This window comes from Micropterus dolomieu, linkage group LG19 (genome assembly GCF_021292245.1).
Source record: "Micropterus dolomieu isolate WLL.071019.BEF.003 ecotype Adirondacks linkage group LG19, ASM2129224v1, whole genome shotgun sequence".
In the NCBI taxonomy this organism is placed as follows: Eukaryota; Metazoa; Chordata; class Actinopteri; order Centrarchiformes; family Centrarchidae; genus Micropterus; species Micropterus dolomieu.
Window position 1 is genome coordinate 19,638,293 of NC_060168.1, and position 19,533 is coordinate 19,657,825.

At 41.5% G+C, this 19,533-nt stretch overlaps 2 protein-coding genes across 4 annotated transcripts in view; one reads left to right on the top strand and one right to left on the bottom strand.

Moving 5' to 3' along the window:
• The window catches only part of foxo4 (forkhead box O4), a 9,523-nt gene extending 4,277 nt beyond the window's left edge, over positions 1 to 5,246 (bottom strand). The window contains exons 1-4 of one of the 2 annotated variants that reach the window (XM_046029813.1): positions 4,924 to 5,246; positions 3,236 to 3,690; positions 1,019 to 2,605; positions 22 to 309 (exon numbers count right to left, since the gene is read on the bottom strand). In XM_046029813.1, the coding sequence (XP_045885769.1) occupies positions 1,049 to 2,605; positions 3,236 to 3,690; position 4,924 (2,013 nt within the window). In that variant the 5' untranslated portion in view covers positions 4,925 to 5,246 and the 3' untranslated portion in view covers positions 22 to 309; positions 1,019 to 1,048. Of the gene's footprint in view, positions 1 to 21; positions 310 to 1,018; positions 2,606 to 3,235; positions 3,691 to 4,923 lie in introns of those variants that run through there. The other variant, XM_046029812.1, reaches the window with a different exon arrangement.
• A 5,970-nt stretch (positions 5,247 to 11,216) lies between these two features.
• On the top strand, positions 11,217 to 18,922 carry ubl3b (ubiquitin-like 3b). 2 transcript variants are annotated; one of them, XM_046031162.1, is made up of 6 exons: positions 11,217 to 11,399; positions 11,961 to 12,076; positions 14,605 to 14,713; positions 14,908 to 14,994; positions 16,876 to 16,953; positions 17,276 to 18,922. In XM_046031162.1, the coding sequence occupies exons 2-6, from the start codon at positions 12,050 to 12,052 to the stop codon at positions 17,326 to 17,328; spliced, it is 354 nt and encodes a 117-aa protein (XP_045887118.1). In that variant the 5' UTR covers positions 11,217 to 11,399; positions 11,961 to 12,049; the 3' UTR covers positions 17,329 to 18,922. The 2 variants fall into 2 exon arrangements, with proteins under 2 accessions (XP_045887118.1, XP_045887119.1); XM_046031163.1 differs by lacking the exon at positions 11,217 to 11,399 and adding an exon at positions 11,465 to 11,817.
• The last annotated feature ends 611 nt before the right edge of the window (positions 18,923 to 19,533 follow it).

Consider the following 19,533-nt stretch of genomic DNA (forward strand, 5'->3'; position numbering starts at 1 on the left):
TCTTTCCACTCAAAACATTATGTCACACGTCTTTAAAAATCATCAGTTCGGATTAAAAGAACAACAACAACAACAAAAAATGCTAGCAGCCAAATCGTTGCAAGTGTCGTGAGAAAGAAATTGTGCATAGTAGCCTGGATCTCCTCCCTGTCCTCCACATGTCTTGGCACATGACATGGGTGAGGTCTGGTTTTGCCTTTAAAGTCCAAGAGAAGCGTTGTGTTTGAAAAAAATCTTCAGCCAGCAGGGAGGAGGAATGCACCGGTCGTTTTGTCAATTTATGAGGTGATCTTGATTGGAGATCGGTTCCTGCAAGACATGATGATAAAAAAGGTCATTCATAATGTTGCTGATTGGCTCATAAATCCAGATTATCTAAATTATGTACTTGAAATCATTCATCAACTCAACTCTGTTTATTAACATCTGTAAATGAAGGCCATGTGTAGTGCTGTGCCTGGTTTGTAGAACTGACTCTATTAAGTCAATCAGCAGAAAATTAATCAGCAATAATTTTGACAATCGCGTTAAGGCTATAACTAATGATTTTTTTCAGTATCAATCGCTTGACTAATCGATTAATTGTTTGGTCTAAAAAATGTCAGAAAATAGTGAAAAATGCTTGTTTCGTCTGAGCAAAACCTAAATATATTCAATTTACAAAGATATACAGCAGAGACAAGAAGCAAATCCTAACATTTGAATTGTAATCTGTCAATCAACTAATCCATTAGTAGACTTTCAGCCCTCAATCACTTCAGTTGTTAACAAGCCAAAATACCACACATTTTCTCGTCCCAGCTTCTCAAATGTGAGGATTTGCTGGAATACAATACATTTGAAGGTGGCACCTTGGGATCTGAAAAGCTTGTGATGTGCATTTATTATCATTTTTTTTTTTTTTTATAGAATAAAATAGAAAAAACTTAAACACAGATTACTCAATAATGATGTTAGTTGCACCCTAACAGCTTGAGTGTCTTTGTGTGATGAAAGAACCTGGGAGCGATCGGCGTACCTGGCTGACTTTGTGTGGTCAGATGACAAATTAGCTGGGCACCCAGCTGTGAGCGGAGCCCTGTGTGGTGGCTGGGCCAGCGTAGCCTTGGCCTCCAGGCAGTATGGGGTCAAAGTTGTCAAAGTCAAGTCCATCTCCGTCCATGAGGTCACTGTTGATGATGTAGTCCACGTCACAATCCAGGTTTTCGGTGAACATATCTATGTCCAAGTCTGTGGGCAGTCGGTCCTGACCGGTCTGGAAGTAGGACGGAGCTCCGAACTGACTCACGCCCTGCAGACTCAGGCCAGGATTGGCTGAGGCGATGGGCCCTCCGTGGTGAGAGCCCACAGCTGGCACTGTGGCATGCTGGGCTTTGAGAGCAGAGAGCTGAGATGGGTCCTGAGACATACCTGAGAGGATCATCCCCAACCCCATCTGAGAGTGATGCTGGTGTTGCTGTTGTGGCTGTTGCTGGTGCGGCTGCTGCTGCTGCTGCTGGTGGTGGTGGAGGTGATGCTGCTGCTGCTGCTGCTGCTGCTGCTGCTGCTGCTGCTGCATCTGAGCCTGCAGCGCCATGGGGGCGACCGTGTTCGACTCCAGCCCTTTACCCAACAGCAGCTGATTGGGTTTGGACCTCACGCCCACCACGGACGTGCCCAGGCCCATCAGGCCCACCCCACCAGGATTGGGCATGAGGGGATCCACCTGGGTCATCATGACATCACTCGGAGGAGGGGAGTCGGAAGTGAGCAGCGCCTCCAGACTGGAAGGCACGTGGGTGCTGTAATGGCTGCCCCCACGAGAGCCAGAGGTGGACATGGGGTTGAAGAGGGAGTTGCTGAAGGTTGACGGCTCTTTGCTGCTGGGTCCACACTGAGAGATGGAGGCCTGTGACCCGGTGTGAGTTGTGGCCTGCGGGAGGCTGGATGGTTGCAGCTGATGGAAGGAGGAGAAGCTGGAGCCGCGAGGCAGCAGGGTGGAGGCGGAGGGCAACGGAGTAGGCGGTGCAGGTGGGGCTGTACTTGGGCTGGCCCCTCCCTGCTGCCCGGTCATCAATGTGAGGCCATCGATCAGATCCAGCTCCTCCATGAGGGTCTCTGTGAGGGTGGGGGTCAAGCTGCTGGCAGTGTATCTTCCCAGCAGTCCGTCCTCAGGCAGGTTATCGTCGTCCTCCTGTCCGGGAGCAATGGGGGACAGACGTCCGCTCAGCGTGCTGGCGTTAGAGCTTGTGCGTGGGCGGAAGGTAGTCCACATGTCAGTGTCATCCAGGCTGCCGCGGGACGAGGGGCTGCTGCTGTTAACTCCCCATTTGGGAAACTGCTGGGACGAATTAGGGCTGTCTGCGCCGGCTGAGCCTGTGCTTCCATCCCCTTGCAGCGCCCCTCCACCCAAACCGGCTGCTCCCGCCTGCTTCTTGGTCTGCTTGGCCCTCATGCGGCTCTTCAGCAATTTGCTGCTGTTGTCCATGGAGGCGGCCCGGCGGCGGGGAGCTTTCCCAGTCTTCCCTCCTTCCGGGTTGAGCATCCACCAGGAGCTCTTTCCTGTCGATTCATTGTGTACCCTCAAAAACTTGTTGTGGAGTGATAAATTGTGGCGAATTGAATTCTGAAAACATAGAGAAAGAAAAAAAAAAAAGGAAACTATGAAAAATGAGCTTCATTTGATTAAACATTATTTCATTTGCAGATTAATCACTACTAATAAATAAACTTCAGCACTGCCCAAGTTTAAATGATCCTACCAAAACTAAAGCATGCTCAAAGTTAGTCAGTACTTGTTTTATTATTTAAAAAAAGGGGGTCAAAACTATTACATCAATGCAAACTGTGACAATGGGTCCCAAGAAGTTATTGCTTTGTTTCAAGGGGTTACAAACCAAAAAAGGTTGGGACAAAAGTGTTTACAAAGTCACATTTATCCCAGTTCATTTGGTTCAGGTCTTTAATGTCCCACAACAGGAAATTATTTTTGTACAGTAAATAAATCTATGTTTGCTGAAAATGAACAGTGAAGTAATTTGTTCATACCTAAAAAAGTGATATACTTTGATAATGGAATAAGTTCATCTGGCCCATATTGCCCAGCCCAGAGAATAAGATAGTTATCTGCAAACCAGTGTTTCTATGATGTAAAGTGAATTGTAAAGCTATAAATTCATGACTTAGGGCACTTAAAGGATTAACAGTCCACGTTGTAAAATGATGCAGCAAAGATGTACACCACCCATTTACTCACCTTCCAGCCAGCAGAGCTGTTACTGTCTCCTTTGTCTCTGAAGTAAGGCACTGTTTTCACCATCCACTCATAGATCTGTGCCAGGGTCAGCCTCTTGTCAGGCGAGTTCTCGATGGCCTGGCTAATGAGATCTGCGTAGCTCTGGTTCCCCCAGGCGTTGCGCCGAGATGATCCCTTGCGGGGCGTAGCGCCGGCTCCGCCCACGCCGGCCACGACCCCGCCCTCGGCCGCAGCCTTCTCGGGCTCGGACGTGATTTGCTGTGGCTCGGGCTTGTCCTCGTCCGCGGGCGGGGTCCCGGCGGCGGACTCGGTGCCATCCGCCCCCTCCGGTTTGACAGCCGAGATGTCGGGTCTCGGCAGGGGCCACGTGCAAGAGCGGGGTCTGCTCTGCGGCTCGAAATCTGGGTCAATCGGGGGTACCGAGGACTCATCCATTGCGGTCCTCTGAACTTCCACTCAAACAAAAAAAAAAAAAAAAAAGGGACCACCTAAAACATCTACCTTAAAAATGTAAAGTTAACTTTGAGTCTTTAATGCGTTAAAAAAAACTTCCTGACAAAAACAATACGCTTGAGCCACTGCGGGGGCGTAAACAGAGGGGCCTAGAAAAGAGACGTAATAATCTGGACACACCAATGGCCTCGGTTAATCCTCAGATTGGAGATTAGGGAACCCAAATAATCTCCTTAATAGTAACTATCATAAACCTTCCGATGTATATAGAATGAAGGAGGGCTGGGATGAGAGTCCCTTTGTTTGAATGACATAAAAACAAAAGTGGCAGAGTGGCAGTGAGCACCAAAACATCTGGATCTACAGAGGTGTTGGCTCACCTGAAAATGAATAACACAATCTTAGTATATGAATACAAAATAATGCCATTCCTGTTAATAGACTATTTAAACATTTGTCAAAGGGTTAATGTTGTAAAAAGTATACATAAAACTATTTCTCACAATGTAACAATATGTCAAGGAAAAATCCAAATTATGGATTATGTTGCACCAAACGTGTCAAATTATATACACATTCTCATTCAAATCTACCTACATTAGTTTTACTGCAAAACTACAGTATGTACGAAGACTACAAACAGGGATTAGCTGGCTACTGTTACAAAGGGGCTTCTCATGAGAGCCCTGTCCGTCTCCACTTGTAAACAACGTGATGTCTGGAGGATCTCCACAACCCAAAAAACCTCTAACTTTATGAACAAAATATGATCCCCAAACAGTCAAAAACCGGTCCGGTTAAACCAAAGTAAAGTGTAAAAACGTAAAACGGCAAAATGTGACAGCAACGGTTTTCTTCGCCAACCGCCAGAAAAGTATAAAAAAACAGTAACGAGACGTTGTCCGCTGTCTCTTCGGCCTGTGCGTAAAAAACTACCCACACAAACAGAAATTTCACATGAGGGAAGAGGAGTGGGATAGCGCCTTTATGTAAAAGTTAAATAGTGTTAAGTTAATGAAAAAAGGGGGAAGGTGGTGAGGGAAATGTACGTATGAAAAGTCCGTGCTTCAGGTCCGCACGATCCGCCACATTGCGGGCAGGCGCATGTCACCATCTGCCATGTTTCTCCACACTCCTGCCGCGGCACACGATGCTCGAAGAAGCGGGTATAAAACCCCTCTCGACCGAGGCCCGGAGCTTAGTCGATCTTCCCCCCGCGGTCTCGGCAAACTTACTACAAAGCGAATTCCCGGGTGTTGAGTGAAGTTGGGTCGCCTCGAAGGTCTGTCGGCTTCAACTCGCCGCACTTTCAAAACTGCACGATAGCCACCGTAACGTTAGCTGGTTAAGCTCCTGCTACTTCAGAGTTTACAATCCGTGAAAAAGTCCGTGAAATGCCTCCGATAACTTCCCTCAAGTAGCCGTTATTAATCAGTAATGAGTTTTGTAGAACTTCCTGTCGTTGTGGCGGCCCAAATATCCACTCCTTCTATATCTTTTTGACTTGTTTTGTTTTGTTTTGTTTTGACTCGAGGCGAAGACTCCCTTCTGACGTCTGTTTACCACTGTCAGGCAACGCGTTCTGCGCAGGCGCTAAGTGGGTTTCTGGGAAACCGAGTCATTCGTGTGAGCGCAGGCGTAAATAGCAGCTAATGGAGGCAACATGTACCTGTAATGGTGCATTATGTAAGAGTTGATCAAAGTCCCAGACACACTTGGGGCATTTAAGGTATTACTGGTAATTCGATTACTGATACTTAATTAGATTACAACGACTTAAACTACAAAACAACATGTTTTAATTACAATAATAGTAACAATAATAATCTTTATTTATAGAGCATTTTTCAAAACCATGTCACAAAGTGCTTTCACAAAATCAAAGACAATAAAACAGATAACACGATAAACGGTAAAACTTAAGAAATAAAAATAAATCAATCAACTAAAATCAGTAAAGAAGAAGGGACTTAAAAGAGTTCAGTGACTCAGCTGTCCTGATTTATATAATAATAATAATAATAATAATATTATACATGTTCATATTTTGTTGTCCAGTCTCTTACAGCCTACTGCATGGCCAGATAAACATGTCAGGGGGCCCCAGGGGGCTACCATAGACCACCTAATACACCCTGTGTACTACCCTCTGTGCATTGTATGTAACCTGTCACCTCCAAATTACTCCATTACTCCATTACTTCCATTACTCACAGTGTGCACTTCAAACAATAAATAGTTTTTATTTAAGAATATGCACTATCTGAGCACAATATAGATGGTAACTGCACTGGTACCAGTTTCCTTTCAAATGTAATAATTTCAAATAGCTTATCTACTAAATTCTATCTACTATCTAAGAACTATTCATACCGTATTATTCTAATCATATTTATTCTCTTAGAAGCAATAACCATCTCCTCCCAGCTGAACGTGCCTGACTCCACCTGCAGGTGGATCACAGGAAGCAGCACGTCAAGATGGGAAAACATGTCTCTGACTCCAGGACCATCAGCACCGGTTCCCCTCAAGGCTGCGTTCTTTCCCCTCTGCTCTTCTCCCTGTACACCAACACCTGCACCTCCAGTCACCAGTCTATCAAGCTCCTGAAGTTTGCGGACAACACCACTCATTGGGCTCATCTCTGGTGGGAGCTGAACATCACCACGCTCACCAAGAAGGCCCAGCAGAGGATGTACTTCCTGCGGCAGCTGAAGAAGTTCAGCCTGACAAAGGCAATGATGGTGCACTTCTACACCGCCATCATTAAGTCCATCCTCACCTCCTCCATCACCATCTGGTACGCTGCTGCCACTGCCAGGGACAAGGGCAGGCTACAGCATATCATTCGCTCTGCAGAGAAGGTGATTGGCTGCAATCTTCCTTCTCTTCAGGACCTGTACACCTCCAGGACTCTGAGGCGAGCAGGAAAGATTGCAGCTGACGCCTCCCATCTCGGTCACAAACTATTTCAGACTCTCCCCTCTGACAAGAGGCTGCGGTCCATCAGGACCAAAACCTCTCGCCACAAAAACAGCTTCTACCCGTCTGCAGCTAGACTCATCAACAAGGCCCAGGCCCCACACTGACACTCCCCCCTTTCAAATAATACAATCGTCTCGGCACATGTAAATATCACTTCATGTCATATCATGCATGAACCTGCATTGCACATTCTTCTATTATTCTTATATAAGTTGCATTTGTTTATTACATATTTATATATTTCTACATCTGTTTATGTCAGCTGTATGTCTGCGTGTAGCACCTTAACACCAAAGCAAATTCCTTGTATGTGTAAAACACTATTTGGCAATAAAGCTCCTTCTGATTCTGATTCTTCTGATTCTGATTCTTTCATGTTCCAAAAACTTCACTTGAAATATAGGGAAAAAGCATTTAACATTAAGGCTCATAGAGACTACCAGCTAGAAACTACCAACCTCTCTAAAATCTCTGCAGTATTCAGGTTCATATAAAAAAGCTCTTGTCACTCACCAAACAACAGACTGCTCCTGTTTATTATCATTACTTACTGTTGTACTGTATTGTTTTAATACTAGTGTGGGTGTTTTTTTACATTGTAACTGTAACTAAATCTGTTATTTGCTGCATATTGTGTCTTTTTTGTCTGTCTTTTGTCAGGACCGCCTCAAAACGAGATGGTGCAGCTTATCCTGAAAATAAATTTGTTCAAATCTCTTCATAAACTAAACTAAAATATTTAATGTCTCAAAACTACTACTAAAGTTTCTGACAAATGGCCCTCTTAAATATATAGCCATGTGATCATTTAATACATCTTTACTTGATATTGTACCAAAAGAAAATGCAATTAATCAAATGATGTGCAACTGTTTCTTTATATTATTATTTTGGGCATTTGCCTTTATTTGACTTAGTGACATCAGGGATACAGATAGAAATATAGGGAGAGAGCATGGGGGTATGCAACAAAGGCCCCCTACCAGAATTGATGGTTGGGGCCCTGGGGAAGTTGCTCACTTTGTCCTGTTTTAATAATCCAGCTTTATTCTACTAGACAAACACATTTCAGAATCTGGGCATAGAAGCTCATATTGACCTTGGGAACAATATTTGTGACAAAATAATCTTAACTCAAAGGTCCTCTTATTAGCTTTTTTAATAATTTCAACCACATCTCAGTCTTTATCAGTTGATCAGTTCCACACCTGGGTCACATAATGACCCCTGACTATATTAATTAATGATGACCATGAGAGGCAGTTGAAGTCTTCAAAAAAGCAAGTAAGAGAGTTTTGTCATTCAGACTGGAGTCACTGTTTGATTCAATAAAGACGGGACTTGCAACAAAAAAAATCACAAGAACTTATGTAATAATAGTAGTAGTAGTATAGTTCAGTCCACTGAGGAACAGAGTAACTCAGGACATTTAGTATTCTTGTATTTTTTTATTGTTACCTGCTTTTATTTTGTACAGGTAATTTAGATCTGAGAATTGATTGAAAATGGGCATGCATTTAGGTGATAAAGATTTACATTTTGATTTGAGACTTTTGTCTTGATTTAAGCGTGACTGGTTATTATTGTGATGTCATAATGTTTCAGCACTGGGTGTATGGCATTTTTTTCTTCCCGCTCATTTGGATGACAGCGAACAGGGAAATGAAATGTGCATCAGATGTGGTGAATTAGAAAACCTGAAGTGAGAAAATACTTCTTAAGCTCAAAACTGAAACTTAAACAACCATCTTCAACAAAATGTTTCTTTATTATTCAGTGATAGGTTTTCAAAGTGAGGTTAGTGGTTCTGATTTCTCTATGTAGTCTTTTTTTTTGCTTATTGGTCAGATCTCTTTAAATTATAATATACAATGAATTATATTTTATTCTGCTTACTGTTATGGCGGTGTGATGCTTTTTGTTCCCCAGCCTATCCCTCATCTCTAAAGTTTGCTTTTAAATCCTACACTGTTTCTCATTAGCTGAGTCATGACTTATAAAATGCCACTGGGGCTCCAGGTGTCTGCTCCACCATGACTCACCTGATGGCTCATGGTGTTGGATCAACATCAGGGACCATAGAGCGTCTGTTGTCTGCAGGTAACCAGGAAGTAGGCCAGACCCACCACAGTGCTAAGCGTTCTCATATGTTAGCTTTTTCTATGCTGGGTCTATGCCATGTCCCAAAAGCTGGATCTGTGCATTGATATGTGAGCTCATGTGTAATCTGGGCCTTCATCACTGGCTGGATGTTAATTTTGGATGAAAATGAGAGGCTTTAGGTTAAGATGTGATTAACTACAGGCTCAAGTTGAACACCCAGACACTGATATAAGTTTTAATTCATGTTAATCTAAAACATGCTGTGTTTTTTTATGTTGAGATGCTGTTAAAATCAATTGTAATTTAGTTGTTCTCAAGGCTTTAATTAGGCTGATAACAAAAAGCTATAGAAGCAGCAGAGGAGCCCTGGACCTGCACCTAATTTTAAAAGATGTCAGAAAAAGCTCTCCAGTGAGAGTCCAGCCTTCTGAGCTTTCTCCATTCCTTCTGTTTTCATCACTTGGTCCACTGCCAATCAGACTGCTGAGATACACCGGACAAGATGCTCTACAATATATCATGAGATGCAACAACTGCATTGCATCGCTTTTTGGTGTGAGGATAAACTTCTAAATATCAACTACTAGGGAGGTTTTTTACACTCTTATCTCGACTTTAAATCCAAATATGTGGCATAGTTTACGGCTTTGCAGTTAGTCACGTCTGTACAAAGTGTGCATTGTTTCTTTTTTATGTCAATGTAAATCTGCTGTCTAAATGTCATGTGAGTAGTTAACTGTTAAATATGTTTGTTTTAATCCACTTTTGGCTGCACAGTTCAACTCTATCCCTTATTTTAAAAAGGACCTCACTTTTCTTACCTGACTTCATCACAAAGTTTATTCATGCAGCTCATAAAAAGATACTGTGTTTAAACGATGAACTGCCAGTGAACCATCACATACATAAATTAACATCTGTATCTGTGTGAATCCCTTCACCATATTCACTTTAAAGATGTCTTTTTTTAAGTGTTATTTCAGTAGACTGTAGATTAGTGAGAATTAATTCAACAAACTGCCTTATTTCTTAAACGCACATCTGAGGTCTTTGTAACGTCCCCTCTCCTTGTGTTGCCATTGGTAATTTTTTTAGCTACATGATTATGGAAACCATTTTTTTTACTGGTTTTATAGGTTAAAAGATTGAATTCATGCTGCCTTGTGATGTTGCCCCTTTCTTACCTCTACAAGATCCAATCCACAGTATTTAAAAGTTTCAGCCTTGCAGTCCTCAAAATGTGTGGCCCCACGAGAAGATATGAGAAGAGAAAAATGTTTAAATCTAAACTGTGATATTCATGAAAACATTTTTTACTCTCTAGTGAAGCTGTATTTGCGTATTTTTTTCACAACCTTTCTGTTCTGTTCTTTGGAGTCTGCAAAAATAATAAATTCAATTCATAGTTCCATAATGAGTAAAGTAAAATGTTGAAGCTTGTGGTTATTGCTTTTAAGTAAGTTACATCACACCATTGTAGATCCTAGTATTTGGACTTTGACAAAACAATCACAACTCAAGGAGTTTTCACAGATGACACGATCTCCATGTGTAACTTGACTTCATCTGCTGATGAAAAACGTGTGATGTGGTTCTGGAAGAAGTAGACCTTAAGTTGGAAGTGTTTTGTCAAACAAGTATTTCCAAAGTCAAGAATGAACATGTATGCTTAGTAGTACCGGGACTAATTAGGCCAGTTATAGTGATATTGTTGATGTGACTCTAAAGGAAATGTTTTTACAAGATACATTTCGTTATCAGTCTGTCTTTTAACCTGGTGAGTTTCCATCTTTGAACTGTTTGCGTTTTATCCTTTTTTTTTTGCCAAAGCATGACATGATTTGGGCAAATATTGTGAAATGTATCAGCTAGGCCAATAGATAAGTCTACAATTTATGTGGTTAACCTTCGTATTTTACTGGGAAAATGTGTAATTCATAAGCAGAAATTCTTAGGATCTCAACCCTCATTTCCTCTTTTTTTCGTGGACTTTCGTCACTTCTCAAATCCTTTTTTCTGATAAACATCGAGAATAGCAACAGATTTATGTTAAAAAAGTGTATTTGATGAGCTCCCTTGACACCATATTGGTTACTTTATCCTCTATCTATTGTAAATTAATGCATTTATTTTCTTCTCTACTTAATATCTGATAAGAATAAGGGGAAAGTTTATGTATGTTTGTCCTCTTGTGAATGTATATTTTATGTGGAATGTATTGGCTCTCTATCTATTTATATGTAACTGACTGTTATTGTAATTTATGATAAAGTTTGAAAAAGTTAGGCCTACTATCTACACAAAACACTGTCTAAACAGCCTGCATGATTAATTCGTCTAATTAATAATCACGTTTCACACTGAACGTAGTGCTCTTCAACGTTTTCACGGTGAAACGTCACAGAGATATGCTTACTCGTTATGGACTTCAACACCCACAAGTGTTTGCAGTCGTTCGCTGTGTTTACAACCAGCTGACGTCCGGCGTCTTCCCGTCCATTAGCCACCAATGCACACAGTCAACGAAATCCAACTACACTCGATATTTTCCCCATGAAAAGCGCCCCCCGCTGATTCGGCAACTCAACTGGATGCAACATTTCATCATATTCATCAGATGCAGGTGAGGTCGACAGGACAAAAGATGCTGTTACACATTTAGTTAGCCAGATCGCCAACGACGGCAGGATTAGCATAAGCTAACACAGCAGCTAACTGTAGCGCAAGCCTTCCTATGAGCAGGGCTCAGTTTCGATATCTGTCAGAACGGAACTCGGTTGTAGTTGGTGTGCTCGGGCGAGATACGCTTTATAGCTATTTACAATATCAAGTGTTTAATATTACAAACCAGCTAATTAGCAGCGATATAACAAACTAGCTAACATAAGAAACGTTAGCCCGCTAGCTTAACGTTAACTGTTAGAACCTGAAAATACTTCAGCTACTACTGCATTAGCATGACAAGCTAAGTTTGGTATATTAATTAGTTAAAACATGGGGAAGTGAGCCTGTATGCTCACTACTATACCGTGCCATATTAGGTAATTAATCGATCATGTGCAGGTTTGATGCATGTTGTGATGTTAGCGATATGTTAGCTCGGGGGATAATGGATTATGTGCAGTGCAGTTATGGTGCCAGGCGGTGGGAAGCAGCCTCACAGTGTTTGTGTTGTTTGTGTCAGGGCTCTGGCCCCGTCTCCAGCAGCTGAAGCACACCAGTCCTGTCCTGTCCTCTCTGATCCACATCCACGGCCTTCCTCCTCACTGAGCCATGACCACCCAGAGGGATCTTGATATGGTGAGTGAATGAGGGTCTGCCACCTTTTCTGAAGTTATTTCCCAGTAGCAACACAGGACTAAGATAATAATCTCTTGTTTGCTGATGGCATGTGTTTTCTCTGTCCCACTAGCTGCATAATATATAGACGATTTATATATTTGATTATAATAGTGACAGAATTTTCCCTTTCCCCAAGTTAAAATAATTTAGGGTTTGGTGGGTGAGGATAGGAGGAGGGGTCCTTACACTTAGATAGGACAGTGACTGCTGTTCCCGTGAACACCATCTGTCTGTCTAATCTCAGTTAAAACGTTGCCCTACTTTCCTTTCAAGGTTTAGATGCCAATTGATTGTACCTTCTTTACCCTCTAACCATTTGAAGCTTGGAAGTTGTGATGGGCATTTTCAATTATTTTTGGACATTTATTTAACCAAAAACTCTCATAAGATAAGATGTTCCTTTGTTAATCCCCCTTAGGGAAATTCAAGTTAGCACAGCACGACAGGGAAATGTAAAGAAAGAAAATAAAGTCTATTAATCGAGAAAACAATCAGCAGATTATTCTCAATATTGGAAGGAAAAAAATGTTGCAGGCTTTGAAACCCCTTCCTGTCAGAACATTTTAAAATTACTTTAAAACAAAAACATCAAATGATTTGAATTTTTTTTTTGAGACTTGCATCAGGTAAAACCCCACATCAAGGCAGGATGGAATTTAATGGATCATCTCTCTCGGCAGCTACCCTGGGGCATTAGCTTGTTGGTTATATTTTTAGGAAACCTGACCAACATCAAGAACGGATAAGCCTTTGGTAGCTCAGTTAACCCTTAAAAAAGTAATTCATAACAGTGTTTGAAGACTTTATAGTCTTTCTGAGGATTGGAGAACCTCGAGCACATTTGTGATGCAGGATTTTGCCGTGGGTAACCAGGCAGATTTTACTTTGTTTTTATTTTGTTGGGGATGAAAGGGATAGGGACGGGGATGGGGACAAAGCTTGTTAATGATGACATGGGTATGTAACCCCACATTGAGGTTATTCAGTTCAAAAGGGGGAGGGGAGACGAGGAGTACTACCGAGGGAGGATTGCATTTGTAAACAGATCAGAGAGTGGGGTTGTTGCTCCCTGACGTCACACCTCCTGGTTAAGTCTCTTTGTTCTCTCCTCTGTGATTTGTGAACCAAAGAAGGTTAAAGCTCCACCTTTTGAAGAAGAGTTAATCTGTCAATTCTGACTCCTGAGTAGAGATGTCCTAGTAGAAAGACTTAGTTGATGGGGTGCTTCCCCCTTCCCCCCTCCTCCAAAGTAATTTTTTGGAGTTGCAGCATGATTGATCAGAGATGATGGATTAATAAGGAACAGTACTTGCTGCAGAATAAATTAGACGACTAAGGTCAATCAAATCACAAAATGGCGCAAAAGTCCAGGTCATGTTTCAAACCTGACCATGAGCTGACCATATATACAATATAATGTCAGTAGACAAATTAATGTAAACTTAAAATCATGATTTCAATTCCTTCACTATTGATGACTGCCTGAAATCTATGAAATGGTGCATACTAGTTATATGCACAACACATCTAGCTGTAAGGTTATTGGAAAGCCGCAGCAATGAAAAGAGTTGCACTGATTCCAAACCGAAGTTTATTTAAACAGACACCTATTATGTCAAACAGATCTCAAACAGTTGTTACATGAGAGGAAACATCAAACTACTGTACATGATGAGCAATAAAAAATACTTACCAGAAAACTCAATTTCTTTCCATCATACAATAACGATGATGAAGATTATTACCCTGAGAGTTTTGGATGGTTACCCACACCTGCCTTCATAGAGCCTATCAGCTGTTCTGTCATAGCAGTAATAATTAATGGACTGTTATTTCTCTAATTATAATATTACCCAATGTGACATCTTGCAAATATTATTATTTTTTGTCCGGCAATAAATTCGCATTGCAAATCCTCACAATTGTATCCCGTATGAATTTCACGAAGGTTGTGTAGTATTCAGGTCTTCAATGCATCTTTCTTTTAATGGATTGGGTTGTGCCCAGAGGATAACATTTGGAGGAAGCCCCACTGCTAAACACCCTCCCACGCACACATGCACAGTCCCCCTCAGGGCTATGCACTGGCCATGTAATTTTAATAACATGGCCCAGAGCTGTCTGGGACACCTGGGGTTATCGCATTAGGCCGACAGCTTGGAGAGGGGTTTGCTGCGCCCTGGAACTAAAGCCCCCCCGTTCAGCCCCACCCTTATCTGTTGTCATCTCTTGCAACAGGAGCTCACTTCACTGTAAGCCCTCAGTGAATGAAGTCGCCCAGTCAAAGGGTGGAGATCTTGTGCGGATAAATCTAATTAGACTGGAATGCCCGTCTCTTCACAGCCCTCTGAAGGTCATCTCATGTCTGAAGAGGTTAGAGGAAGTGGAGGGATTCCACTGCAACTCATTAAGGGGGACTTGTGTTTGTGTCGGCAGCTGTGACATTTCTGTGGACTAAGATGAGCTGTTATTGTTCGTTGTTGTAGGTGCACCTCCGCCTTATTCTGGTCAGTGGGAAAACGCAAGACTTCACTTTCTCCCCAAATGACTCGGCCACAGACATTGCCAAACATGTATTTGACAACTGGCCTGCAGGTACATTTTGATACAGTAGATCTTGTTTATACATTTGTTTTAGTTTATATATTTTACGGATTGTATTACTTTGTTTTAAGTAGTCCATCAGATTCAATCTGAATTTTATTGTCACAACTAAAAAACAACTTAAGTGATCTGTTTCAGTTTGTGTAAAAAAAAAAAAATGCACCTGCGTCTCTGCTCTGTGACAGGATGGGAGGAGGAGACAGTGAGCAGTCCCAGCATACTGCGTCTCATCTTCCAGGGACGCTTCCTTCATGGCAACGTTACCCTGGGAGGTAAGGCTGTCCGTGAACAAAGACACCACTACCAAGATAATTCTGACCACAGTGAATGGCACCTTTTTAGTTATCGTCTAACTAAAGAAAAACCCTCCTGTAGATTTACAAGAACTTACTAGAAATTTTCTGGAGCTTTCAGCCACAATCGGTAATAGAGTTTGCTCAGTTGTCACTTAGTTTAGTTGTTATCACGTGAGCTAAGTATGGAATTTCAGTCACAAGGGAACTGGTAATTTTATCTACTCCTTAAGGCCATGAGATGTGGCTGAAAGCTCCGGAAAATATCCAGTAAGTGGACCTTGTGCAAAGGATTATTTGTCAAACTATTATTTCCAAATCAATAATGAACCTTGAAATACTGTTATGTATATTTATGATACTGTGAGAGAAATGCCTGTAACTTAGGCACGTTATGTGATTTTCATTTTACTCCAGGTGATCTAGACAATTTAGTATGTTTCTGAGATGGTGAACTACATGTAGGAAAATCATGCAAGAGATGTGTTAGCCTCAAGAAATAAAAAAGTGAAAGAAAAACTAGTTCCTGGCCAACTGCATTTGAGTGAGTTGCTCACTCACCCTCCTAAAACTCTGGTCGCAAATGTAGTTAGCACTTTTTAATCATGCGGAATACATGCACTGGAGCACTAAATGTGCTTGCAGAGCTTAACTTCAAACAGTACTATGGGCAAATTGGAACATTTGATGCATGTCACACCCTTCTCTCTCCCAGTTTCCTGTCTACCTCTTCACCTGTCACTACCACAATAAAGGAAAGAAACATTTTTTTTTTTAAAAAGACACTTGCAGGATATGAGGAAGTGAACACATCTGCCATCATGGTTGTGAGTGAAGTTATTTCCTCCCTGTTCTCAATTTGGTGTGGTGAAGATAAGGTGGGACAGGAAGTAGCGTGGTTAGGTTGTGAATATAAACTGTGGGAACTCTACCCTAACCCCTACATAGCTGTTAATTATACAGCTTCTTATCAAACATATTACCCTCATTTCCCTCTGTTTGTAGTGAGTGCAAAGACAGATCAGTGTCCTTCGTTCTCTGCTGCTCAGATTATTTTGCCTTACAGTTAAATAAACAAACTGTATACTGAATGAGAGGTCAATCCCACCCACTCTCTCAAACTGGCTAAACATTTCCCCTAAATTGGATCGAACTGCATGGCACCAATGATGACTCTATTCTATAGATGTTTGGAAACCTGAATCTGGCCAGCAAGAATAGGCTTGGCCGGCTTGTCAAAAGTGGCCAGTACAGTTATTCGAATGAGTCAGTTGCAGCTCTCTGACCTCAGCTATAGGCAGGTCTGAAGGAAGGCCCAGGCCAAATTGGACTGGCCCCTGCAGAAGCAGTTTCCGCTTCAGGCCATTGATACTGAATTCCTGCTCACAGCACAAATATATACAAAGTCTCTTTTGTTTGCACAGCAATTAGTAGTCTGAATGTGCACATGAGATCTCTGCACCTGAGCACTTTGTGTAATTCAGCTGTTTGCTTCATCTGAAGTGATCTTGCGTTTGTACGATTTGTCCCTGTGATCTGTCAAGATTGTCGCATTATGTGATTATATTTTTTCTGATGAATGTGCCAGTATACCTGGCTGCAACCAAATTTCCCCTGGTGGGATAAAACATTTTTTCCTTTATTGATTTTGACCACAACAGCCCACATCTTGTGGCTATGCTCATCTGGGATGTGCCAGACTTCTAAGATTTCCTTTCTGAATTTGGCTGAAGTATTATCCTCATCAGACTTAGACAAGATTGTATTGTTATCATTTTCATAGGATTTGCCACCATAGGATCAAACTATAAAATGTAGTTTAATAATAATGAATCATGAGGTTTATTTCTTTGTTCAAAGCTCTCAAGCTTCCACCGGGCCGAACAACAGTCATGCACTTGGTTGCCAGAGAGACTCTTCCAGAGCCCAACTCTCATGGTGAGGATCTTTTCTTTGTCTCCTAGAATTACAGAAGTATTAGTTTAATATTAGCATCATTTGGTAGCTACAGGCCTGGGATGAGAAAAGTGACAGTTGTGAGAATAGGGCTGAACCCAGCTCTGCTTCTGGATTCATTTTGTTTGATCTTTCACACACATCATGCAGTGGGCTTTTTGTTGCTACTGCTGCTAACCTCATCCCACACTGAACGTCCGTAGAGCAATACATGCTTTCTTCGAGTTTCAGCTGGCTGTTTTTTTTTGTTTGTTTGTTTTTTTTTAAATCTCACCTCATGTCTCTGCTGTTTTGTCTTTTGTAGGTCAAAGGAACAGAGAAAAAACCACAGAGAGCAACTGCTGCCTCCTCTTGTAAAGCAAAAAACACCATTCCCCCCCCCCCCCCCCCCCCCCCCCCCCCCACACACACACACACAACATATACAAAACTACACACATAACGTTACACACACATAAACATGCATACACCCTGTTCTCTCCTGCCTGTCATCCTGTCAGCTGTGGATTTGGAATAAATCAGAGGAAGTCTGGTTGGGGCTGTCGCCTGCTTTGGTTGCACACCAATCTGAGGCTTTTTTTTAATGTGCCAATATATTAATTTTTTTGCCCCCAAAACTTTTACTGTGTCAGCAGAAGTTGCTGTTCTTTCTTTTTATTTGAAGATCATGACATTTAACAGTACCTACGCTCCCTCGGAAACCTGTTCACTGCTGGACAGGATTTAAAGAGCTATCGTACAAAGTGAAAAGACTCTGGAACTCTTTGCTCTCCATGGACACAGAATTGCTATCAAGGATGTGTGAGCTATAACCCTTCTCTAATACTCACATGGATGTTTCCCCAGGTCTTACTGAATGGTGTTAACCCTCTCATTGCACTTAACCAGTATGTTATTTCAGAAGTGTTCATTGTGTTTGATTGTCATCTTCTTTTCCCCAATGGCTGTTTTTTGTTTTGTTTTTGTGGTCAGAGGAACAGACCTAAATTCCCCTTGTGGTAGAAAACGTGCCATCCTCCTCATGACACGTTCTGCCTCTCACTAACTGAACCGTTGGGTCTGTATCAGCACCAGTGGCGTTTGTGCCATTACCTTACACCTGTTTGTTCCAGGCTGCGGACCAATGGAGAAAAGACTTTTATTAGAAGAGCTGTGTCAACACCTGAGGGGAGGCACGGGTCCACGCCAAACAGGAACAGACTCCAAGCAAGGTTTGTAAAGACAGTCGGAGGATTGCTTGTGTGCCCTCAGGTGTCGTGTTCGCACCTCAGGGGTTGACTTTATGGACTAGACTGTCGGTGTTCCTTCATAATGGGAGCCCATACGGCGGGCCAGTTAAACGCAGACAGAAGAAGCGGTTGAAGATGAGAGGGAGGAGTGTCGTTGGTGTGAGACCCCCCCCCCTCTACTGGACACTGTATGCGGCAAGGGAAGAGTTTCTCCCACTTGGATGAGTTATAAAGGAAAAAATTTTGGTGGTGTTTCACCTCCTTTTCATTTGGTTGCTGTCTTTACTTCTTGTTTGCATTTTTCGTGGAATTCAGTAATATCATTAATATTGAAATTTAAAAATATCGATTTTTATCTTGTGTATAGGTATTTGTTAAATTTTAGTGTGGGTGAGTTTTGTTGTGTGAGTGTGTCTGAGGGTGTGTGATGCACGTGGCATACTGTATGAGGACTAGTGAGGGCATGTGGTCTTTAAAAAAAAAAAGAAATATATATATATAAAAGGTGGTGCACTGGGAGTGTTGATGGGCTGCGGTTTCTTCAGAAACAGTCGGAAACCTTTTAAATCCTTCCATTGAGTGTCCTTTGGTTTGTGTTTATGTCAATCAGTGTCACTGCTATGAAGTTTAGCTCAGTATGAATAAATGTAAAAACTAAAATGCAATGTGGTCTACATAAAAGCTTGTATTATAAATTAATAAATCTTTAAATAAGCAACTTATTTTAATTCTTTTTTTTATTAGATCTCAAATGGCAACAAAAGACCAGCTGTGTCTAGGGCTGCAACAAATCATTGTTTTCATTATTGATTAATCAGTCTACACATTTTATTACGCTTTCAGTCTGTAAAATGTTGCGTTTGATCAACAGTCCAAAACCCCAAAAATATTAAATTTACTATAATGGAAGACTAAGAAGGCAGCAAATATTCACATTAATATAGAATTTTTGGTCTTTTTAAACCTTTAAAGAATGGATAAATGATTAATCAATTATTCAAGTAGTTGCAGTTAACTTTTTGGTCAATTGACTAATTGATTAATAACTTTCGGCTCCACAGTCAACATCCAACTGTGTGTACTGTACATTTCATGGTATACTCTTTTGCTTTAATATGTCTTACTAACAATATGTGCTCTAACAGATATGACAATCAAACAGATTTTGGAGTGACACTGTTAGCTGAACTTCACAAAGAAAGCACTTCTGTTCTTCCATCCACAGTTCATTTAAATGTTTGAAGCTGTTAGCAACTCCATTTCCTCAGTGTCTGAAAAAATAAAAATACTCTGCTTTATGTAATAACTTATTGTCTCAAAGTTAGATTATATA